Source organism: Bos indicus, chromosome 2, assembly GCF_029378745.1.
Source record: "Bos indicus isolate NIAB-ARS_2022 breed Sahiwal x Tharparkar chromosome 2, NIAB-ARS_B.indTharparkar_mat_pri_1.0, whole genome shotgun sequence".
In the NCBI taxonomy this organism is placed as follows: Eukaryota; Metazoa; Chordata; class Mammalia; order Artiodactyla; family Bovidae; genus Bos; species Bos indicus.
The window spans coordinates 785974-811095 of record NC_091761.1 but is presented as its reverse complement, the minus strand read 5'-3'; the positions used below and the strand labels follow the sequence as shown (position 1 = coordinate 811095).

The 25122-nt window shown below is 39.3% G+C and overlaps 1 protein-coding gene across 6 annotated transcripts in view; it reads left to right on the top strand.

The window, feature by feature from the left end:
• HERC2 (HECT and RLD domain containing E3 ubiquitin protein ligase 2) overlaps positions 1 to 25122 on the top strand; it is a 234998-nt gene that overhangs the window by 74293 nt on the left and 135583 nt on the right. For 5 of the 6 annotated variants that reach the window (XR_011570152.1, XM_070801388.1, XM_070801376.1 and 2 more), the window contains 7 exons: positions 10831 to 11009; positions 15092 to 15276; positions 16775 to 16930; positions 17632 to 17817; positions 22911 to 23081; positions 23440 to 23543; positions 24413 to 24563. Coding sequence is in view for 5 of the 6 variants with exons in the window: in XM_070801388.1 (XP_070657489.1) it covers positions 10831 to 11009; positions 15092 to 15276; positions 16775 to 16930; positions 17632 to 17817; positions 22911 to 23081; positions 23440 to 23543; positions 24413 to 24563 (1132 nt within the window). In the remaining variant the exon portion in view is untranslated. The remainder of the gene's footprint in view (positions 1 to 10830; positions 11010 to 15091; positions 15277 to 16774; positions 16931 to 17631; positions 17818 to 22910; positions 23082 to 23439; positions 23544 to 24412; positions 24564 to 25122) is intronic. The other variant, XM_019968612.2, reaches the window with a different exon arrangement.

The following is a 25122-nucleotide window of genomic DNA, read 5'->3' as shown; positions in this document are numbered from 1 at the left end:
TTTTCAATTTAAAAACTTAAACTGATAAAATCAGATGATGTGAGTGTATTAAAAATGTTTTGAAAATATACCTACTTTGCTTAAATTGAAAAAAATTAGAAGCAGTCAACATGTAATGATGTTAGTAGCAAGTAGGATGCACTGTGTGCCTTTTCTCCCTCAGATGCTGTGCTGTGTACTTTACTTTCATTCTCTCTTTTAACTTTGTCAGCCATGTTGATGTCGACAAAAAAAATCAGTGGATCTAAAAAAGGGATAGAAAATTTTATTCAGGCCAAATATAGGATTATACCCCAGGAACAGCATCTCAGAAATTTCTGAGAACTATTGCACCCATTACAAGTCAAGGCACAGTTATATAAGTTTTTTGAGATAGAGGGCTGTACATTAAATGATGTTATTATTGACAGTTTACATAGTCCAGATCTAAGCCTCCTCATGGCCTCTTAGAAAATCAAGAAGGAGGGTTTTCTTTTAAGGTATTACATGTTGATCCTGGTAGAATGTTTCTCTTTGGTTGAGCAGGTATATCTGCTGATGAGGAGGTTTAGTTCATGCATAATGTGAATACACAGGGGCTTCCCTGGTGGCTCAGACGGTAAAGTGTCTGCCTGCAATGTGGGAGACCCAGGTTCGATCCCTGGGCTGGGAAAATCCCCTGGAGAAGAAAATGGCAACCCATTCCAGTACACTTGCCTGGAAAATCCCATGGACATAGGAGTCTGGAAAGCTACAGTCCATGGGGTTGCAAAGATTTGCACGCGGCTGAGTGACTTCACTTTTACTAATGTGAATACAACATGCACAGCGAGGAGAGAAAGGCCATAGGACAGAGAAAATTTTTCTGTTTAAAGTTTTCTTGTATTGCCAGAAAATGTGAGTTTTTTTCACTAGTGGAAAAAGTTGTCTTAAAATTTCATTTTAGGGCATGGACACAGAAGTACTACAGAAGTTAATAGTGGTGCTAAGGTATTGTAAGTAGTGAGTGGCAGTTTGTTGATTCTAGGCTGTTTCCTTCTCTTGCTGAGTCTTCTGTGGCTCAGTGTAACAGCTCACCTGATGGGAGCTGTGATATGGGGACTAGACTCAAGCAGTGTTTTTAGAGCCTGTTAATTTAGTAAGCATATGTTGATTTTGTGCTTCCTGCTGGAGAGTGGAACCTTGGGAGGGGAAGAGAGGCTATAGAGTATACAGGTGCTGATCCTTAGATAATAATTAAGGTTCATAAAAAAAGAGCCAAAAGGCCATTTGTTTTAAGACAAAAATACTTTGAAGCTACAGAAAGGCATAAATAAAAAACCTCATCATGTGGGATTAATCATTGTTAATATTTTTTTGTGTGTAGTCTTCCAGGCTTTCAAAAATGCAAATATTTACTAACAGTAGTAATTATAATGTTAGAATTGGTCTTAGTGGCTTGTATCTTTTTCACTCATCAGGTTGCCATGTCATCTATATTGAATACCCTTCTGCTATGTCCATTTGTTCTGTTGGCTTTGGGGAAGTCTGTCGTAAGGAAAAGGACTAATGTTTCCTTTTTTAAAAACAATTTCTGATTGTTGACCATTTAGGTTTTAGATATTTTTACTACTATAAATATTTGTTGTTGTTGTTGTACTACTATAAATATTAATTCTACTTCCAAAGAAGGGTAGTGCCAAAGAATGTTCAAACTATCGTATGGTTGTGCTCATTTCACATGTTAGTACAGTTATGCTCAAAATTCTTCAAGTGAGGCTTCAACAGTATGTGAACTGAGAACTTCCAGATATACTAGCTGGGTTTAGAAAAGGCAGAGGAAGCAGACAGCAAATTGCTAACGTTGATTGGATCACAGAAAAAGCAAGGAAGTCCCCCCCGCCCCAAATCTGCTTCTGTTTCATTGACTATGAGAAAGCCTTTGTATGGATCACAACAAACTGGAAAATTCTTAGAGATGGGAATACCGGACCACCTTACCTGTCTCCTCAGAAACCTTTATGCAAAAGGTTATCAAGAACCTTTATCAAGAAGCAACAGTTAGGAACAACGGACTGGTTCCAAATTCGGAAAGGAGTAACATCAAGGCTGTATATTGTCATCCTGCTTATTTAACTTATATGCAGAGTACATCATGCAAAATGCCGGGCTGGATGAAGTGCAAGCTGGAATCAAGATTGCCAGGAGAAATATCAACAACTTCAGATATGCAGATAATACCACTTTAATGGCAGAAAGTGAAGAGGAACTAAAGAGCCTCTTGATGAGGGTAAAAGATCAGAGTGAAAAAGCTGGCTTGAAACTCAGCTTTCAAAAAAAGAAGCCAGTCCCATCACATCATGGCAAATAGATGAGGAAGGAGTGGAAGCAGTGACAGATTCTTTTTTTCTTGGATTCCAAAGTCACTGCAAACAATGACTGCAATCATGAAAGAAAAAGATACTTGCTCTTTGGAAGGAAAGCTGTGACAAACCTAGATAGCATATTAAAAAGCAGAAACATCCCTTTGCTAGCAAAGGTTTGTCTAGTCAAAGCTATGTTTTTTTCTGGTAGTTACGTACAGATATGAGAGTTGTATCATAAAGAAGGCTTCACACCAAAGTAATGCTTTTGAATTGTGGTGTTGGAGAAGAATCTGGAGAGTCCCTTGGACTGCAGGAAGATTAAGCTAGTCAGTCCTAAAGTAAATCAACCTTGAATTATTAATTGGAAGCCCTGATGCTGAAATTGAAGCTCCAGTACTTCAGCCACCAGATGTGAAGAGGCAACTCACTGGAAAACATTCCCTTGCTGGAAAAGATTGAAGGCAGAAGGAGAAGGGAGCGGCAGAGGATGAGATGGTTGATGGCATCACCAACTCAACGGACATGAATTTGAACAAACTCTGGGAAATAGTGATGGACAGGGAAGCCTGGTATGCTGCAGTCCATAGGTTGGAAAGAGTCGGACATGACTTAGTAACTGCACAACAACATTACTATAAGTAATTTTTAATTATATTCTTAAAGATTATAAGTTATTGGTTGTAAGAATGATAATTAGGAAAAAGATGGTAAAGATGGCAGAGTAGAAGGATGTGTGTTCATCTTCTGCAAGAACTCCAAAATTGCAACTCACTGCTGAACAACCATTAACAGGAGACTGTTGGATCCCACCAAAAAAAGATACCCTATATCCAACAGCAAAGGAGAAGGCCCAACAAGATGGTAGGAAAGGCGGAGTTGCATTTAGAATCAAACCCCATATCAGCCAGACACACTCAGAGGGCTCAAACAAAACTTTGTGCACACCAGGACCCAGGGACCCCACAGAGACAGCCAGACCTGCCTTTGATTGTTGGAGTGTCTCCTGTGGAGGCATGGGTCAACAGTAGCCTGCCGTGGGGACAGGGGCTTTGGCTGCAGCAGACCTAGGAGGCACGGTGTGTAGCATAAGTCCTCTTGAGGAGGTCACCATTAGCCTCACCATAGAGCCACCGAGCAGTCGACCCACAAACTGGAGAACAATTACACCAAAGACGTTCTTGCACTGTTACAAAAGTTCAAGGGCCCACAACAGATTTCCCAACCTGGGATTCCAGCAAAGGGACTGAGAACCCGAAGGAAGTTGACTTTGGAGGCCAGGGGATTTGATTACATAACTTCCATAGGACTGGGGAAACAGGCTCTTGGATAGGGCACAAACAAAACCTTGTGCACCAGGACCCAGGAGAAAGAAGCAGTGTCGCCACCAGAGACTGAGCCAGACTTGCCTGTAACAGTCCTGGCACAGGGTAAGGCACACTGAATGCGACAGTCCTGGGCGCTGCAGCATACTAGCATAATTCCTCTTGAAGGAGGCTGCCATTACCCATACCATGTTTTGGCCTCAGACCAAACTACAGGGAAGGAAGACAGCCCCACCCATCAACAGAAAAATGGATTAAAGATTTACTGAGCGTGGCCCCACCCATCAGAGCTAGACAGCCAGGCCCTCCCATCAGGAAGCTTCCAAAAGCCTCTTATCCTTATCCATTAGAGGGCAGACAGAATGAAAACCACAATTGCAGAAATCTAACCAAACTGATCTCGGGTGGCTTAGACGGTAGAGCATCTGCCTACAATGCCGGAGGCCCGGGTTCAGTCCCTGGGTCAGGAAGATCCTCTGGAGAAAGAAATGGCAACCCATTCCAGTACTCTTGCCTGGAAAATCCCATGGATGGAGAAGCGTGTTAGGCTACAGTCCACGGGGTTGCAAAGAGTTGGACACAACTGAGCGACTTCACTTTAACTTCCAACCAAACTGATCACATGGGTCACAAACTTGTCTAACCTAATGAAACTAAGAGCCATGCCATCTAGGACCACCCAAGATGGATTGGGTCCACTGGATGGGTCCACAAACCATGGTCCACTGGAGAAGGGAATAGGAAACTACTTCAGTATTCTTGCCTTGAGAACCCCATGAACAGTATGAAAAGGTAACAAAATATGACAGTGAAAGATGAACTTCCCAGGTCAGTACGTGTTCAATCTGCTACTGGAGAAGAGTAGAGAAATAACTCCAGAAAGAATGAAGAGATGGAGCCAAAGAGAAAACAACACCCAGGGGTGGATGTGACTGGTGATGGAAGTAAAGTTCGATGCTGGAAAGAACAATATTGCATAGGAACCTGGAATGTTAGGTCCATGAATCAAGTTAGACTGGAAGAGGTCAAACAGGAGATGGCAAGAGTGAACATCGACATTTTAGGAATCAGCGGACTGGCGTGGGTGAATTTAACTCAGATGACCATTATATTTACTCTTGTGGGCAAGAATCTCTTAGAAGAAATGGAGTAGCCCTTGTAGTCAACAAGAGTCCAAAATGCAGTACTTGGGTGCAGTCTCGAAAAGGATGGACTGATCTCTGTTCATTTCTAAGGCAAACCATTCAGCATCACAGTAATCCAAGTCTATGACCTGACTAGTAATGCTGAAGAAGATGAAGTTGAATGATTCTATGATGACCTACAAGACCTTCTAGTTCAGTTCAGTTCACTTCATTTCAGTTGCTCAGTCGTGTCCGACACTTTGCGACCCCATGAATCGCAGCATGCCAGGCCTCGCTGTCCATCACCATCTCCCGGAGTTCACTCAAACTCACGTCCATTGAGTCGGTGATGCTGTTCAGCCAGCTCATCCTCTGTCATCCCCATCTCCTCCTGCCCCCAATCCCTCCCAGCATCAGAGTCTTTTCCAATGAGTCAACTCTTCGCATGAGGTGGCCAGAGTACTGGAGTTTCAGCTTTAGCATCAGTCCTTCCAAAGAACACCCAGGGCTGATCTTTAGAATGGACTGGTCGGATCTCCTTGCAGTCCAAGGGACTCTCAAGAGTCTTCTCCACCACCACAGTTCAAAAGCATCAATTTTTTGGCTCTCAGCTTTTTTCACAGTCCAACTCTCATATCCATACATGACCACTGGAAAAACCATAGCCTTTACTAGACGGACCTTTGTAATGGCAAAGTAATGTCTCTGCTTTTCAGTATGCTATCTAGGATGGTCATAACTTTTCTTCCAAGGAGTACAGAATGATCTCTGTTCGTTTCCAAGGCAAACCATTCCATATCACAGTAGTCCAAGTCTATGCCCCAACCAGTAACGCTGAAGAAGCTGAAGTTGAACGGTTCTATGAAGATCTACAAGACCTTTTAGAACTAACACCCAAAAAAGACGTCCTTTTCATTATAGGGGACTAGAATTCAAAAGTAGGAAGTCAAGAAACACCTGGAGTAACAGGCAAATTTGGCCTTGGAATACGGAATGAAGCAGGGCAAAGACTAATAGAATTTTGCCAAGAGAACGCACTGGTCATAGCAAACACCCTCTTCCAACAACACAAGAGAAGACTCTACACATGGACATCACCACATGGTCAAAACTGAAATCAGATTGATTATATTCTTTGCAGCCAAAGATGGAGAAGCTCTATACATTCAGCAAAAACAGGACTGGGAGCTGATTGTGGCTCAGATCATGAACTTCTTATTGCCAAATTCAGACTGAAATTGAAGAAAGTAGGGAAAACCACTAGACCATTCAGATATGACCTAAATCAAATCCCTTATGATTATACAGTGGAAGTGAGAAATAGATTTAAGGGACTAGATCTGATAGACAGAGTGTCTGATGAACTATGGAATGAGGTTCGTGACATTGTACAGGAGACAGGGATCAAGACCATCCCCATGGAAAAGAAATGCAAAAAAGCAAGATGGCTGTCTGGGGAGGCCTTACAAATAGCTGTGAAAAGAAGAGAAGTGAGAAGCACAGGAGAAAAGGAAAGATATAAGCATCTGAATGGATAGTTCCAAAGAATAGCAAGAAGAGATAAGAAAGCCTTCCTCAGCAATCAATGCAAAGAAATAGAGGAAAACAACAGATCTTCTAGAACTAACACCAAAAAAAGATGTCCTTTTCATCATAGAGGATTGGAATGCAAAAGTAGGACCTCAAGAGATACCTGGAGTAACAGGTATGTTTGGCCTTGGAGTACAGAATGAAGCAGGGCAAAGGCTATCAGAGTTTTGCCAAGAGAACATAGTGGTCATAGCAAACTCCCTCTTGCAACAACACAACTGCTGACTCTACAAATGGACATCACTAGATGGTCAACACTGTAATCAGATTGATTATATTCTTTGCAGCCAAAGATGGAGAAGCTCTATACAGTCAGCAACAACAAAACTGGGAGCTGAGTGGCTCAGATCATGAACTCCTTATTGCAAAATTCAGACTTAGATTGGAAAAAGTAGGGAAAACCACTATACCATTCAGGTGTGACCTAAATCAAATCCCTTAGAATTATACACGGGAAGTGACAAATAGACTCAAAGGATTAGTTCTGATAGAGTTCCTGAAGAACTATGGACGGAGGTTCGTAACATTGTACAGGAGGTGGTGAACAAAGCCATCTCCAAGAAAAAGAAATGAAAAAAGGCAAAGTGGTTGTCTGTGGAGGCCTTACAAATAGCTGAGAAAAGAAGAGAAGCAAAAGGCAAAGGAGAAGAGGAAAGATACACCCATCTGAATGCAGAGTTCCAAAGAATAACAAGGAGAGGTAAGAAAGCCTAAGTGATCAGTGCAAAAAAATAGAAGAAAGCAATAGAATGGGAAAGACTAGATATCTCTTCAAGAAAATTAGAGGTACCAAGGGAACAGTTCATGCAAAGATGGGCAAATAAAGGACAGAAACGGTATGGACCTAACAGAAGCAGAAGATATTAAGAAGAGGTAGCAAGAATACATAGACAAATTATCCAAAAAAGATCTTAATGACCCAGATAATCATGATGGTGTGATCACTCACCTAGAGCCATACATCCTGGAATGTGAAGTCAAGTGGGCCTTAGGAAGCATCACTAGGACAAAGCTAGTGGAGGTGATGGAATTCCAGCTGAGCTATTTCAGATCCTAAATGATGATCTTTTGAAGTATTGCACTCAAAATGCCAGCAAATTTGGAAAACTCAGCAGTGGCCACAGGACTGGAAAAGGTCAATTTTCATTTCATTCCCAAAGAAAGGCAATGCTAAAGAATGTTCAAACTCACACATAATTGCACTCACCTCACATGCTAGTAAAGTAATGCTCAAAATTCTCCAAGGTAGTCTTCGACAGTACATGAACCAAGAACTTTCATATGTTCAATCTGGATTTAGAAAATGCAGAGGAACCAGAGAGGAAGTTGCCAACATTCGTTGGATCATAGAAAAAGCAAGACGTTCCAGAAAAACATCTACTTGTGCTTCATTCACTGCCTAAAGTCTTTGTCTATGTGGATCACAACAAACTGTGGGAGATTCTTAAAGAGATGGGAATATCAGGCCACCTTACCTGCATCCTGAGGAATCTGTATGCAGGTCAAGAAGCAACGGTTAACAGAAAACAGCAAAATTCTGTAAAGCAATTATCCTTCAATTAAAAAATAAAAAGAAAAGAAGCAACAGTGAGATCTGACATGGAACAATAGACTGGTTCCAAGTTGGGAAAGGAGTACGTCAAGGCTGCATATTGTTACCTTGCTTATTTAACTTATATGCAGCGTACATCATGCAAAATGCTGGGCTGGATGAAGCACAAGCTGAAATCAAGATTGCCGGGAGAAATATCAATAACTTCAAAGATGCAGATGACATCACCCTTATGGAAGAAAGCAAAGAGGAACTAAAGAGCCTCTTGATGAAAGTGAAAGAGGAGAGTGGAAAAGCTGGCTTAAAACTCAACATTCAGAAATTCAAGATCATGGCATCCAGTCCCATCAGTTTATGGCAAATAGATGGGAAACAATGGAAACAGTGACAGACTTTACTTTCTTGGACTCCAAAATCACTGCAAATGGTCACTGCAGCCTTGAAATTGAAAGACGCTTTCTCTTTGGAAGAAAAGCTATGACAAACGTAGACAGCATGTTAAAAAGCAGAGACAGCCCTTTGCGGACAAAGGTCTGTCTAGTGAAAGCTATGGTTTTTCCAGTAGTCACGTATGGATGTGAGATTTGGACCATAATGAAGGCTGAGTGCCGATGAATTGATGCTTTTTAACTGTGGTGTTGCAGATAACTCTTTGAGAGTCCCTTGCACTACAAGGAGATCAAACCAGTCCATCCTAAAGGAAATCAGTCCTAAACATTCATTGGAAGTACTGATGCTGAAGCCAAAGCTCCCAACAATTTGGCCACTTGATGCGAAGAACTGAATCATTAGAAAAGACCCTGATACTTAGAAAGTTTGAAGGCAGGAGGAGAATGGGCTGATAGAGGATGAGATGGTTGGATGACATCACGGACTCAATGGATACTATTTTGAACAAGCTCGGGAGTTGGTGATACATGGGCAGGCCTGGTGTGCTGCAGTCCGTGGTGTCGCAAAGAGTTGGTCATCACTGAGCAACTGAACTGAACTGATTATGAAAAAGTTTTAGTAATAAAATTTGGTCAAAAGCACACACAGTTTTAAGCTTTCCAACCCATGTCGCCTTCTTACCTTAATTGTGGGTGGCACAATTCTAGTCCAGCCACTTCTCAGGATGGAGCAGACTGTTGTGTTTAGACTTATTCTGGTGTTCACTGTTAGAAAATAAAGACCAGAAGGAAAGAAGTTGTATGCTTTTTTTGCAGTAAATTTGACTGCTAGAGGAATGCTTGGTATATAGTACATTCTTAGCTTTTTTTGCATTAAATTTGACTGCTAGAGGAATGCTTGGTATATAGTACATTTTCAGGAACATTGGTTGCATTTGACTGGCAAAAGATACCTCCTTCAGAACTTGTTTAAAATAATAACTTATTGAGTTCTACTTCACCTAGTATAAAATTCAGTTTTTTAAAGTGATTTTTTTTTGTATATTTGAAGAATTTTTCAGCCATTGTCACTAATGTCTAATTTCCTGACTTATCTCACTCCAGAAAGAAAGTTTGTGCTCCTTAATCGTTTCTGCCCATTCCCCACTCCTTGCAGCCACTGACTACCACTAATCCACTTTATGTTTGTAAAGATTTCTCTGTTTTGGACACTTCATATAAATGAATTTGCACAGTGTGTGGCTTTTTGTATTTGGCTTTTTCCAGTTAACAGTGTTTTCAGAGTTCAGTGAGGTTGTGACCTTCATATTGTACTTAATTTTTTAAAGTTGCTAGACAGTATTCTCTTGTATGGATATAGCACATTTTGTTTACCTGTTTATCAGCTGATGGACATTTAGATTATTCCCTCTTTTAAGTTATTATGAATAATGCTGTTATGAATATTTGTGTGTAGGTTTTTTTGTGGACATATGTGTTTATTCCTTATGGGCATATGCCTTGGAGTAGAGTTGCTGAGTTTTATGGTAACTCTGTGTGTAATGTTTCGAGGTATAGTCAGAGTGTTTTCTTAAGTGACGGTACCATTCTACATGCCCAGTAACATTGTATGTCAGTTCCAATTTCTCCATATGCTTGCTAGTGCTTGCTGTTAATACTATTCATCTTTTTTGTTCTACTGTCCTGACAGATGTGAAATTCCCTGATGACTAATGATGTAGAATATCTTTTCATGTGCTCATTAGCTATTTATATATCTTCTTTGAAGATATGTCCATTCATTTTTTGCTTACTTTACAACTAGGTAATTTGTCTTTTAATTTTTGAGTTGTAAGAGTTCTTTCTCTATTTTTTAGGTCCCATGTCAGATACAGAACTTGTGGATATATCCTCTCATTCAGTGGTTTATTGCTTCATGTTTACAAAGCAGATAGATTCTGCCTAGGTGATCACATTGGGTGTTGTGAGGGCCAGTAGCAGGAGTAAAGATTCTAAGAGCTTCACAGAGGCTGGAGAGCATTTGCACTGGCAGCCTGGACAGTTGGGTTTGTAGGACAAATTGTCTGTTTACAAACAGAGCAGCTGCTGCTGCTGTTAAGTCGCTTCAGTCGTGTCCGACTCTGTGCGACCCCATAGACGGCAGCCCACCAGACTCCCCTGTCCCTGGGATTCTCCAGGCAAGAACACTGGAGTGGGTTGCCATTTCCTTCTCCAATGTATGAAAGTGAAAAGTGAAAAGTGAAAGTGAAGTCGCTCAGTCGCGTCCAACTCTTAGCGATGCCATGGACTGCAGCTTACCAAGCTCCTCCGTCCATGGGATTTTCTAGGCAAGAGTACTGGACTGGGGTGCCATTGCCTTCTCCGACAGAGCAGCTGAGCAGTGTGATTTTCAGTGCTTGGCTGTGAGCCAGTGTCCCCAGGTGCGTGGGTCAGCACACAGCTAGGCTGTGGGGTCCAGGCTCAGCCCACGGTGCCTCCATGCCTGCTTCTAAGATTACTGGTAACCAATTTGTATTTCATGAATTACAGGATATTGAAGCCAAAAAAGAAGCACAGAAGGAAAAAGAAATTGATGAACAGGAAGCAAATGCCTCGACATTTCATAGAAGTAGGACTCCATTGGATAAAGATCTTATTAATACGGGAATCTATGAATCTTCTGGAAAACAGTGCTTGCCTCTGGTTCAGCTTATTCAACAGCTTCTTAGGTAAATAGTATTAGATGTATTTTAATAGAATTATTGATTTTCATAATAAGATAGATTGAGTGCTGGGGACTCAAAAATGTCTTCAGTTGTTGAGGAAATACTCCAGAAAGTACCTCAGACAGACTTTAGAGCAGACTCTTAAATATAGGTGAAATGAGAGGTTAGAGTGTATGAAGTAGAGATTCCAAAGGTTTTCTCACAGGAGAAAATTGGAGTGTGTGATAAGTGTAGGGTGAGATTCTTATCTTCATTAGTAAGTAGGTAGATAGAAATGAAAATCATCATGGTAAGATTTTTTTTAATAGTTGGTTGTGTCATTGGCCATTCTGTCTATCATAGATTTATATATATTTATTTCTAAGACAACTTTTAAAAGCTGAACTAAATAAAAGAATGGTGAGCATTGTATTTGAAGGACTTAATCAGAAGGAGATAAGATCCAGTGAGAATCAGAATATAAACAGAGACTAACATAGATAAGGGCTGAAGTAGTTACTCACTGTTTGCTGAAAAATGTCAGCCTGTGTCACTGTGCCCTTCAAAAAAAGTGAAAGAGCAGGGTGGTTTCTGAAAGGCATTTGTTAGACATTGAAAAATTATTCTCCTTTATGTAACACAACTCCACTCTGTGTAAACCTGGCTCCTGGTTTATTTTTTATATAGAAAGGAAAGTGAGCCCTAGATGCAGAGCAGTGGTGGGTGTGCTTGTGTGGGTTGGCCTGCCCTCCACATGAGGAAACACCAGAGTTTACCAGGCACACTGTGGCTTTTAAAAGAGGATGTTTTATAGCTAATTCCTTTTATAGATTTTAGTAAATGCTAATTAAAAAGCTTTTTCTTATTTTAAAAAATAATCTGATGATGGTTTTTTAAAAATCAATGTTTGTACATTGTAATCTTCAGAATCACAATTTGAAATAAAGTGAATTAACTCAGTGTATTTGGTGGTAATGAAAAGAGCTTGAGAATTTTTCCTGGAAAATTTCAGTTGTGACTGCTTGTGTAAAGTTGGCAGCTGAAACTCTGCCCAGTGTGGTAACTGTGGGAGTAATAACAGTAGTGTTTACATTGCAGAGTTAGTTAAGGATCAAGTGAGAAAATGGTCATTGTTATGCAGAAGTTTTAAAGCAAAAGCATGTAACTCAAGACGTGCTTTTCTGTGTTCTTAACTATGCCTTCCTTTGCTGAGGAGGCTGTGCCTAGGCCCACTGGTCTCACTGCCAACCAGAGGGCTCCCTGTTCTCCATCCTGTGGTAGGTTACCATCCTCATGAGAGGCCAGCTCTCTTGCTCTCCTGCCTGTTCAGACTGTCTCTTCCCTCGGTGTGTAGAGACCTGTCCCTCTTAACCTGCCTGCACCTATGCTGTTTAGTCTGGCAGTCATTTGCCACATTGATGTGATGAACATTTGAAATGTGTCCACAATGTAGCCAAGACACTGAGATTTTATTTTTTTATTAATTAAAGTTCAAATTAAAAACTTAGACCTGATTCAACTATTAGAAAACTTATGTTTGGAATAAGCCATATGAATTGACCTTTTCATCTCTTCATTTTTATGAGCCTTAAGTGCAGATCAGGTATTTGCAATGAAAATTTAGTTATCTGAATTGAAATGTACAAAATACACAAAATATACAAATGTACAAAATATACAGAATACACAATGGCTTTTGAAGACTTTATGTAAAAAAGAACTGATATAAAACTCTCAGTGTTTTTTATTGGTTTTACATTGAAATGATAATATTTTAAGTATATGGTAATAAATACATTATTAACACTGATTTTACATGTTCTTTTTACCTTTATTTGTGTGAGTGGTAGACATTCTAAATTACGTGTGTAAGTCCCTGGCAGACGTTTCCTGTTGCACTATGTTCTCTATACCATTCTCACATTGTCTTCTGACCCTTCCTCTTTACTTTTGGTTCCTTTGGCATACAGGCAGGAGTTGGCCCCGCAGCAAGTTTATAATGAAGATGTACTTATTTGGAAAACACAAAACAAAAACTGAATCATGGAAGTAAATAGTACCTTAAAGTTTTTTGGAAAAGAGAAAAAGAATAATGTATGAATGACTTTCTCACTGACAGAATGCCTGTGATCTCTGCTCTTTTCATAAGCATAGATAATTTGCCTTTCCTCTTAGAGAGATAGACTTTAACATTTATTTCCAACCTTAAGGTTTTGTGACTAAATGAGACTCATGTATTGACTTGGCTGATGGAGTTGTTGAAAAATAATCTGAAGGTTTACAGTTTGGAGATTTTGGAGACATCTGATGCATTTTATTATTTGGACAACAGGTTGGAGAAATTGTAGTTTGCCCAAAGCAAGCCATGAAACAGATTTCAGAGTAACTCCTATCCTGACAAAGAGCCACAGAAAACCATTTATATTTGGAAATAGAGAGCTATGAAGATTTTTAAGTCAATGAAACTCTGTCAGAATTATACACTTTGACTGTGGTTCTGAATTTTTTATTAGGGAAATAACATTTGTATTGTGTTCTGTTAATATATTTTGCTCCATCATGTATGGCATAAAAGCGAGATTCTAGACTGTTTCTTTTAGTGATACGGTTATCAGGGCAGGTTATCAGGTCAGGTTATCAGGTCATGGAGCAGGAAGATGAGGTGAACCGAAAACAAAGCTCTGAGCACCCACTTGCATTTTGTGTGGCTGGGAGTGCTGAGCACAAGCCAGGGTTCCCTGTTGCCTTTTGTTTGCAACCTTGTCTGTGTATGTTGATGTGTGTCTTCTGCTTCTGTCCTCACTCCACGGCTATAGGTAGAGTAGAGTGAGGACAGAATGAGTTCCTGGACTGAGGCCTGGGGGCAGGTATGGTTGTTGGAGGTTCTGCTTAAACTTGCTATTGTGTAAGAAATCAAAGAAGTGGACCAGAATGCTTCTCCATGGCCTGGTGTTGTGCAGAGGTTCTGGACTTTGCTGCTCAGTGACCATGCCAGGCGCTCTTGGCTGGAATAGGGCTGGTGTGGTGGGGCTACATTGACAGAAGTTCCCAGCCAGGCTCTGCTTTGGCTCTTCTCTTTCTCTGACTTACTTTCTCTTCCTCTTCTCAGGACCGCAGGGCAGGCCTTGTCCGCTTGGTGCTGGGCTGTCCCTGAGTGGTCGGGTCTGATCTGGTGTTCTCCGTGCCTTCTAATCTGCCTTCACACTCACTTGAGTTACCTTCTTGGACACAAAAAGGATAGCACATTCTTTCAAAACTTGGTGGCTGAGCACTGCAGAATTTATTCCCAGCAGCCTGGCACTCTGTCACCTACAGTGTCCACTGTGTCCACTCCCCTTCTTTGTCTTGACCTCTGTGCCCTTGTTCCTTTGCATTCTGCTCATGGAACATTTAGTACTGTTCTAATTATACTTTCTCTTTTCTCCCCAATTATCTACTGATGGTTCATTACTCAAGTTGGATCCTGCAGTTGGTATCAGACCCTCTTCTCCTTTCCTTGTTTCTGTGTTCTTTGAGCACCTTTTAACTGTGACTTTTTTTATTTGTACCCACTCTGGTCTTCCTTCTTGTACTTTCTGAACCCTGGGTATCCTTCACATGGCCCACTCTGGTGCTTAATTGAGTAGATCTGAAGGTAGACTTGTGAGGCAGATGCAGAAATGTGAGTGGATCTTATCTTTAAGAATAGTGTTGCATTTGTATTTGAAATGAAGTGCGAGTGGATCTTATCTTTAAGAATAGTATCACATTTGTATTTGAAATGCAGCTTTGGATAAAAAATTATATAACAGTTACTTTTCCTTCCAAAGGTTTATAGAGGAGTTTTCTATTATTTTGGACTATTCCATGCAACTCCTTAAGAGCACATTTGTAAGGCAAGGGGTATCATTCTACCTTTGAGTGTCTTCTGCACGCCTCTGCTTAGTTTTGAATGAGGTATGCTTATTGCATGTACACCTGACACATTGGGGAAGGAAGCCAGCCGCAGGTCACGAGGGTGTATGGTCTTTATTTCTAATTTATGTTGTGATTTTTTTTTACATCCCTCCCCTCTTTAAATACAAACATAACTTGCTTAATTTTGCAATTTTCTTTCTCCTACATAGAAACATTGCTTCTCAGACAGTAGCCAGATTGAAAGATGTTGCCCGTCGGATATCATCATGTCTAGACTTTGAGCAACATAGTCGTGAAAGATCTGCTTCATTGGATTTGTTGCTGCGTTTTCAGCGCTTACTTATCAGTAAACTTTATCCAGGAGAAAGTGTTGGTCAGACTTCAGAAATTTCTAGTAAGTTACTTTAAGTGTTAAAGTGTCTTGTATATATTTTGACTTTTTTATTTAGGCTTTTTGACATACCTATTCTGCATGGCCTACATGTGTAGGTTTTATACTATTAGATGTACCAATTTTGGAGGACTTTATTTTACATTTACTTTTTATTTTGGACAGATATTTCTGTTTTAAACTCATCAGTATTTTTATTTCATTGTGTTAACATTTAAATTCCTTAGAGATGAGAAATAGCATCCTTTATGTTCAGGTTAGGAGAAGGCAATGGCACCCAACTCCAGTACTCTTGCCTGGAAAATCCCATGGGCAGAGGAGCCTGGTAGGCTGCAGTCCATGGGGTCGCTAAGAGTAGGACACGACTGAGCAACTTCCCCTTCACTTTCACTTTCATGCATTGGAGAAGGAAATGGCAAGCCACTCCAGTGTTCTTGGCCTGGAGAATCCCAGGGATGGGGGAGCCTGGTGGTCTGCCATCTATGGGGTCGCACAGAGTCGGACAAGACTGAAGCGACTTAGCAGCAGCAGCGGAAGCAGTCTTATAGAAGGTCTGTTAGACTTATTCCACATGTTAGTTACAGACTGTTAGAGACTGACATAATGTGGGGACAGAATTGTGACCTAATATTTGTATGTCACCCTGGTAAGCTAGATGAGTGTAGTAGGAGAAATGCATCATTGTTGGAGGAAGAGAATCTCAGTTACAGCTTTAGCTTGTTAGCTGCTGGATATAGGACAAAGTCTCCTGGGAGTTGTTGATTCCTCACCTACCAGACTTAGGATGAGACTTGAGGGTGCCTGTGAGAATTAGGATGATATGTAAGAAAGAGCTCAGTTCTGTGTACAGTGTAGAGTAGAGCACTTGCACAAACTCCAGAGGAGTGGTTGGGTCTTTATGGGATAGTTCTGTGCCAGGAATGGAAGGGTCTTCTACTTTTTTTTAGTGTTTTTATAGCTGGTGTATTCTAACACAATTTGATTACTTCCTGAAAATAGTTAGGCACCTGTAGAAGATGGAAAATTTCAGGTTGAAATCAGTGAACTATTTCAGTCTGAAAGAGATGTCATAAACTCACAAGGACTATTAAGAGTCATGTAGCAGGAAAAGTTGAACCAGGAAAAGTTGAAGATTTTTTATGACATCGAAAACGGCATAACTGTTCATTGAGAGTAATTTTCAGGCCTTAAGATTTGGACTTGAAAAACATGTATGTTGCGTATAAGGTTTTAGAACTCTGAAGTTATAACTTTGGTTTAGTGTTTTTAAACACTGTGTAGTTCAGTGTTTAAAAATTGATATATCCAAACTCACTGTTTTTCAAATTATGTGCTGTAAAAGGAGCCAAGGACTAAGTAAGGGTTAATAACCACTCCTGTTTGAAAAAAATTATTATAGATAAAAGATGTAATAGATAAAGATAGAATAGTGAAGCAATGAAGTTTATTTACAAGGTAAATTTTGATAGTGCAAATGAAATTCTCTACATCTCCCCTCTAGGTCCTGAACTGATGGGGGTTGGGTCCTTGCTGAAGAAGTACACAGCCCTTCTGTGCACACACATTGGAGACATACTGCCTGTGGCAGCCAGCATTGCTTCCACCAGCTGGCGGCACTTTGCAGAGGTGGCCTGCATTGTGGAAGGGGACTTCACTGGTACTTACCTTGTTTCCTAAATGTCGGCATGTATTTATTTTTGAAGATTGATATGATTTAAAATGTATCATTTTGTGATAAACTTGCATGCCTTTACCTCATATATCTAGTGCTGTAGAGTAAACTACATGTCTAGTACTGTAGACTAGGCTATATCTAGTCCTAGTCTTTAACCTTTTGCTTTTTTAGTTGCAATTCTAGAGTTAATCATCCTGGTGTAAATAGAATTGGTGCTTTAGAGTCATACCACCGTTATTAGCACTTCAATAATGAAATAAATGGTAATTGTCTAATTTTATTTCAGCAACATAAGAATTAGTTGCCCCTTTAAGGACCTTAATATTTTTTCAAGTTAATTCTGTGACAGTAGATGATTATGATTGAGTGCTTTTTTTCTGATGATTAACTTAGTTGAAAACACTTAGTTTTTCTGAATAAAAAACTCTAGCTACTCCTTTTGTGGTGAAACGGTGTTTTCAAAAAAGTATTTTTATAACTCAAAGGGTTCTGTTTGATACCTATGTTTGTTTCTTTCAAAATGAAAGATAAAATAATCCTGTAGAGTATACTGAAGGACAAGTGTTCCTTATCTTGTGATTTATCAGGATTTAAACATAGCCCAAGCTTGTAAAGTGATTTTATAAGATAAAGACTTTTGTTTTAAGTCTTATACCTTTTTTTCTTTTTCTTTTTAAATGTAGGTATTCTCCTTCCAGAACTAGTAGTGTCTATAGTGCTTCTGCTCAGTAAAAATGCTGGTCTCATGCAGGAGGCTGGAGCTGTCCCTCTACTGGGTGGCTTGTTAGAACATCTGGATCGGTTCAACCACCTGGCACCAGGAAAGGAGAGGGATGACCTTGAAGAGTTAGCCTGGCCTGGCATCATGGGTATGGCACCTTCACTTAAGGACTTGCACTGGGGAAAGTTTTGTCCTAGTCTGCTCTTTCATTTGAAAGACTAATTTGACAAAGGAACACCAGTTATTGCCATTTTCACTGATTGTAGTGTGGAGAAGGAGGTGGCAACCCACTCCAGTGTTCTTGCCTGGAGTGTCTCTTGGACAGAGGAAACTGGCAGGCTGCGGTCCATGGGGCTGCAGAGTCAGACACGACTGAAGCGACTGAGCACTTTGATGGTAGTGTAAGTGGAAAACAAAGATAAGAAACATCAGAATAGTTTTGGGTTATATTTAAGAAAAGTTTTTCTGTCAGTAATGGTTGTTACATCCTGAATTGGATTATTTTAGAGCATTCTGGAAAATCCTTTCTTGGGAATTGTCTCCAGAAGATATAGTTGAAATGGTTAGTTATGATCCTGCTTTGGAGGCAGACATTGATATGGGAAGGCTTTCTTAAACTCAGTGGCCTTATGTGATGTTAATGAGTTATGGAATTTCCACAGTCTACTGGGCACTTCCCATCCTTTCTGTCTCTAGTGCTTACCAAATTGGAATGAAACTTATCTTTTCAAAGTTTTGAACTTTGACACTTGAATCTAAGTCTAAGCATTATGACTTCCTGGACTTACAGAATTAATTGTGCTTTACCTTTCATTTTATAGGAAAGCTGAAGCAAGGTAGGCCTTTCTACCATTGTAGACTGTCATTTTTATATGTATTACTTAACACAAAAAGTAACAAGTGTCCCGAGGAAAATAACCAGCCTTAGGATATTGAACATTATTTTTTATTTCTTTATTATAGCTAATATTTTCAACACAATTCATCTACTTTGGTGAACTTAAATGGTCATTTGTGATTTTTGTCTGTTTTACTCTATGTGGTTGAGAGCTTATAATTTGATCAGCAGTTCAGACATAGACTTTTTTTTATTGTGAAGTGTAACATATACACAAAATTACCAAAGTCAACTTTGGGACTGATCACAGGGGAAACCATTTATTAAGCAGAACCTTCCCAAACACTGTCTCTGTCTTACTGAAAGGTTTCTCCGGGCTTTTGTGCTTGCCGTTCCCCTGCTTCTGTTGATCGTTTTATCAGATAGGCATGTGACCCATAACAAATTAATTGCTTAAATGTTCGTCTGTTTCTTGGTGGTTTGTAAGGCGTGCTTTAGTACAGAATGCCAGATTTCCACAGTGATTGTACTGGTCTTCATCTCTACGAAGTGGGAAGTACTCAGTGTTCCACCTCCACGCCTAGCATACGCCATTTTTTTCCATAGGCGTTTTGTCTGTAGGATCATTGTGCTAGCACTCGCTGGAAGGACTGTTGTGGTCTGTCCTCTGGAGTACCACCTTTGACTAAATCAGTGACTCTCTGCCTGTGTCTGCTTCTGAGTGTGACTTCCTGCCAGAACATACTATACTTGCTGGCACCTCTAGTGCACTGTGGAATAGAAATGGTGATAATGGGCACTCTTGTCTTGCTCCTAGGAGCAGAGGAAAAACTTGCCAAAGTTCATGTATGAACTATGATATTTGTTGTTTTTTCTTTGTAGATACCTTAAAATATTAAGGATGTTTCCTTTCATTTCTGAATGGACATTTAGATCAGATCAGATCAGTTGCTCAGTTGTGTCCAACTCTTTGCGACCCCATGAATCACAGCACACCAGGCCTCCCTGTCCATCACCAACTTCCTCAAATACTTTTTTCTGCATCTCTTGATGATTATACAGTTTTTTCTATTCATGTTGCAGATGACAAATTTCATTCTTGTTTATGACTGGGTGGTATTTTATTGCATATTTGTGTGTGTATATATATCTCATGTCTTCTTTGTCCATAACGATGTAACATTCATCTGTTAATGGATAGTGGATTGTTTCCACCTTTTGGCTGCTGTGATTAATGCTGCTGTGAATATGGGTGTGTAGATGTCTGAGTCCCTGCTTTCACTTCTTTGGGGTATATAGCCAAAAGTTGGTTCAGAATTCTTGCTTGGACAGTTCCCTAGACAGAAGAGCTTGGCAGGCTGCAGTCCATGGGGCCAAAGAGTCGGACACAACTGAGTGACTCAGCACCAGTGCACTTGATAATTCCATTTTTAATTTCTTAAGGAATTGCCATTCTGTTTACCACAGTAGCTGTGCCATTTGAAGTTCCCACAGGCATTGCACAAAGGAACAGTTCTAGTTTTTCCACCTACTTGGCCAACACTTGTTTGTTTTTTAAATAATAGCCATCCTACCTGGAGATTGTCATACTGAGTGAAGTAAGTCAGACAGACAGGAGAAATACCATATGACAGCCCATATATGTGAAATCTAAAAAGAAATGATACAAATGAAATAACTTATGAAACAGAGACTCACGGTCTTAGAGAACAAACTTAAGATTGCAGGGGGAAGGATGGGGAATAAGATAGTTAAGGAGTTTAGGATGAACATGTACACACTGCTATATTTAAAATGGATAAACAATAGGGACCTATTGTATAGCATGTGGAACTCTCTTCAGTGTTATTTGGCAGCCTGGATGAGAGGGAAGTTTTGGGGAGAGTGGATATGTTTGGCTGAGTCCCTTCACTGTTCATCTGAAACTATCAGCCTTGTTAATTGACTATACCCTAATACAAAATAAAAAGTTAAAAAATAGTGGCCATCCTATTAGGATCAAGTGGTATTGCATTGTAGTTTTGATTTGGTTTTCCTGATGATTAGTGGTGGTGTGCATCTGTTTATGAGCCTGTTGACCATGTACGTATCTTTGGAGAATGTCTCTTCAAGTATTTTTCTTATTTTTAAATCAAATTTCTTGTTGCCATTGTTGAGTTGAAGAAGTTTGTTACATGTTTTGAGAATATATGTATGACTTGCAAATCCTTTCTTATTCTGTGGGTTGCCTTTTCATTCTGTTGATAGTGTCCTTTGATTTTTTTTTTTTTTTAAATGAAGGTTGTCTGTGCTTTTGGTGTCTTGTCTAAAAAAATGATTGACAGATCCAGAGTTATGAAGCTTTCCTCCTGTTTTTTTCTAAGAGTTTTATTTATAGTTTTAGCTCTTATGTTTAGGTTTTTAATTTATTTTGAGTTAATTTTTGTGTATGGTAAAAGGTACAGGTCCAACTTGATTTATCTGCATTTGAATATTCAGTTTTTGCAGCACCATTTCTTGAAAAGACTGTCCTTTCCCCATTGAATGGTCTTGCCGTTCTTGTAAAAAAAAAAAAAATATTGCCTATATATTGTGAAGATTTATTTCTGGGTTCTTCTGTTCTATTGCTCTAAATGTCATTGTGCTGGTACTACACTGTTCTTTACTTTTTTATTTTTTCCTTAGGGTTTAATCTGAAATTTTTCTAACTTTTTGAGAAATTATGCTAGTTAGCATAGTGATATTTTTATAATGTTTATTATGAAAATGTTCCAACAGATAAAAGTAGAGAAAATAATATAATGAATGCACAATCAAGTATTTACATTCCCAAGGACTTCCCAGGTAGTCTGGTGGTTAGGACTCCAGGCTTCCACTGCAGGGGGCACAGGTTCAATCCTTAGTCAGAAACTAAGATCCTACATGCTGCATGGTGTGGCAAAAAAAAACCCCAAAAACCTCACATTCCCCAAGCTCTCCTATGCTTTTTATCTGATTGATTGTATTATTTTAAAACAAATTTCTGTCTTTAAAGATTTTTACATGCTTTACCTGTTAACAATAAAAACTTTTTTGGGAGAATGAAACTACAGTCTCATTGTTCTAAGATGAACAGATTCATTACTCTTTTTATTAGTGGTTATGTTGAGTCAGGATGTAGACAGGTCCTCTGTCGTCAAGGTCATATATACTTCTTGTTTTTTTTACCCAGCAGCGTATCTCCAGGCTCTCCTCCCTCACTTTGGTTGTACTGTTTATTTTTTTTGTTTGTTTTTTAAAGAAGTAGGCTGTTTGTTCTGGAGAATTTCACATTTTCTAAACTTGGTTTATTGCATTCTCTTCTTCGAGTCGTAACATCTTTTGTCAGTGATATTTTCTATAAACTGCTGATAGGTTTGCTGAGATTTGGTTTCTGTTTTGTTGGGTCGGAGTGTTGCTGAGGTCATGCTGTGTGCTTTCTGTTCTGCCCGTGGTGCTGGGTGGCCCGCCTTCAGTCCTGTCACGTGGGCCAGGGGGTTCATATAGTGTGTCCGCTCTACAGTCCTCTAGCATCCCTGCCCTCAACTGGTGGCACGAGGCACAGTTTGCACAGGAAAGACACGATCCTAGCATCACCCCCAGCCCACCTGAACTGCTTTTTGTAACAGTAAGTTGGAGTCCTAATGCTTCCAAAGCTGACTAGTGAAGTTTTCTCTTTTTTTGAAGTATTATTTTAACTCATTGAATTTTATTGATTTTATGTTTATTAACTTTTTAGCTTTTATTTTTTCCTAATATGTACATTTAAAGATAGAAATGGCTTCAAAAATATACTTAGCTATATGTCACAAGTGTTGATTTGCAGTATTTTCATTATTGTTTGTTTCAGTTTTCTGATTTCCACAGTCATTTTTTTCCTGGGAATTTTGGATGACATATATATATATAAAATGACAGCATAATTTCAAATGTAGGGATTTTAATTTTTTTTTACTTGTTTTATTTATTTATTTGTGGCCACACCATACAGCTTACAGGATCTTAGTTCCCTGACCAGGGATTGAACCCAGGCCCTTGACAGTGAACGCACAGAGTCCTAACCACTGGATTACCAGGGAATTCCCTTAGCTGTTTTTAACTTAACTGCATTGTAGTCATTTTACATGCTCTGTAACTTGACTTATTTGAAATTTTTGAGGTTTGCTTGATGCTTGGTATACGGCCAGACTTAATGTTCATCCTATCACGTTGTGTTTTTGTTTTTAAATCGTTCTGTATCCTTGTTGAATTTTTGTTTGTGGTGTTAGTTATAGTAAGATGTATGTTAATTTCTTATTGTGTTTGTGGATTTGTCTATTTCACCTTGTAGTTCTTTCACGCAATTTGTTCAAGTCGTTTTATCTATTGATCTATTGATTCATTGATTTTGGTTTCTGTATACACAGAGTCATTTTTTACAGGTCAGAACTGTAGAAATAATGAGGAAGTAACACTTATACGCAAAGCTGATTTGGAGAACCACAATAAAGATGGAGGCTTCTGGACTGTGATTGATGGAAAAGTGTATGATATAAAGGACTTCCAGACGCAGTCATTAACAGGAAATAGTATTCTTGGTAAGGCATTGCCTTTTACTTTATGGATAAAGGTTGTGAATGTGTCATCTTAAGTAGACCATTTGGTTTAAAATGATCAGTTTAGTAACTGCTCCAGGTCTCATACATTTTAGTCTATCAGTGACTTTCTATCACAGCAAATTCAGACATATTTAAAGAATTTCTTATAATTATGCAGTTTTTGTTCCAACACTTGTTGGAACTTGTTCCAGGTTCTGAGTTGACCCAGACAGCCCTGGCAGAGGGTGAGAGATCATATTACTTTGGAGTTAACCTGCGCAGTCTGTTTCCTGTTTATGTAATAAATGGCTAGGCAAACTGTACTGAAGTCATGTTACTTTTTTCTGTTTTATTTCAGCTCAGTTTGTAGGGGAAGACCCAGTGGTGGCTTTGGAAGCTGCTTTGCAGTTTGAAGACACACGGGAATCAATGCATGCTTTCTGTGTTGGTCAGTATCTGGAGGTGAGGCTGTGTGTGTGGTGAGCAAGGTGGACATCAGTGGGGACCCTCTCTGGATATTTCTGATAAGTGGTTTTTACCCTGAAGTATTGATAGCTGGATCTTTTAGAGGAAGGGGTCATTAAATGAAAAGCAAAGATCTTTTAAGATTTTTTAAATAAGCCAATTTCCATTTATTCCTATTAAGATTTAAGATGTACTGATCTTGAAAAACTATTTTAAAATTGTTAATTTGTAAGAAATACAAACCCTGAACCACACACACACACACAAAAGTTAACTGTTTATCTTTACAATTTTATTGTAATTCTATGTAGAAATTTGGAAGGACTTAACATCTTGATAGGTATTTTTTGGGAGTAGCTATTTCATAGCATAGTGTTTTAGAATAGAAATATGCCCATTCTGTATATTCATAAGCATTGGGATTTATATGTTGAGATTGACTTTCCAGATGTGGATATAGAAGTGACAAAATGTATTAATTTATGCCTCAAGGGTAATGTTTAAAGGATCTTATGAAGGGAAAAATTAATTTTGTTTATAAGTTGTCATATGACTAGCAGCGTTTAAGATTATTTTCATTTGAACCCTTTCTGTTCTACCTTCTGTTTGACTTCCTCAGGAATTTTCTAGTTAAGTCGTTTATCATTGCTTTGGATTTGCTACCAGTAGACCTATGTGTACTGTCTGCTCTCAGTTATTAAAATCTTCTGTTATTGTGGGGCAGCCTGAGCTCACTATTATAGGACGTAGTCTTTATTATGGCAGTATATCTTGTTTAAGGATAAAAGCTGTTGGAATTCTTGATTGAATGTTGTTAATTAATTCTATTTTCATTTCATACTGATAATGAAATTTATCTTTCCCAGCCTGACCAAGAAGTTGTTACCATACCAGATTTGGGAAGTCTGTCTTCACCTCTTATAGACACTGAAAGGAATCTGGGCCTGCTCCTTGGATTACATGCTTCCTATTTAGCTATGAGCACACCACTGTCTCCAGTTGAGGTCGAATGCGCCAGTAAGAAAAATTTTGTTTTCTGTTAACGGATTAGCAGGTTAGTTTAGCTGGAGCTGTAAGTGCCGTTAAGGATAGTGAAGAAGAATGAGCACAGTTGTTGATGAGGAAATATAAGGATAGTGAGACTAAACCAGTTCATAGAAATAGCTGTGAGTGGCTTTCATTTGTGTGATCTGTGGCATCACAGGAAGCAAGCTGACAGGTGTGCAGGAAGGTTGAGCTTGTGTGTGGTCTCACTTCCACATCCTCTGACAGATTGGCTCAGCTCCCTGCTGCCTAGAAGTCTACATGTTGTGGACTGACGGTTCCTCAGGATGGTGTTCTGTTTGAGGATTGTGTTTTTACCAGACTCCAATCCAGTGTATTTTGAGATGGCAACATTCGTAACCACCTAGAATATTACATTTTCTCCATATCCCATATAATACATTTGAATGACTCAACATATTTATGTATTTCTCTATCTGTTTCTCCACTGACTGTCCCGTGCACATCTCTTGAGTAATTTCTCATGGAAGTTACCATGTTAGGCACTGAGGATGTAAGCAGGTATAGAATT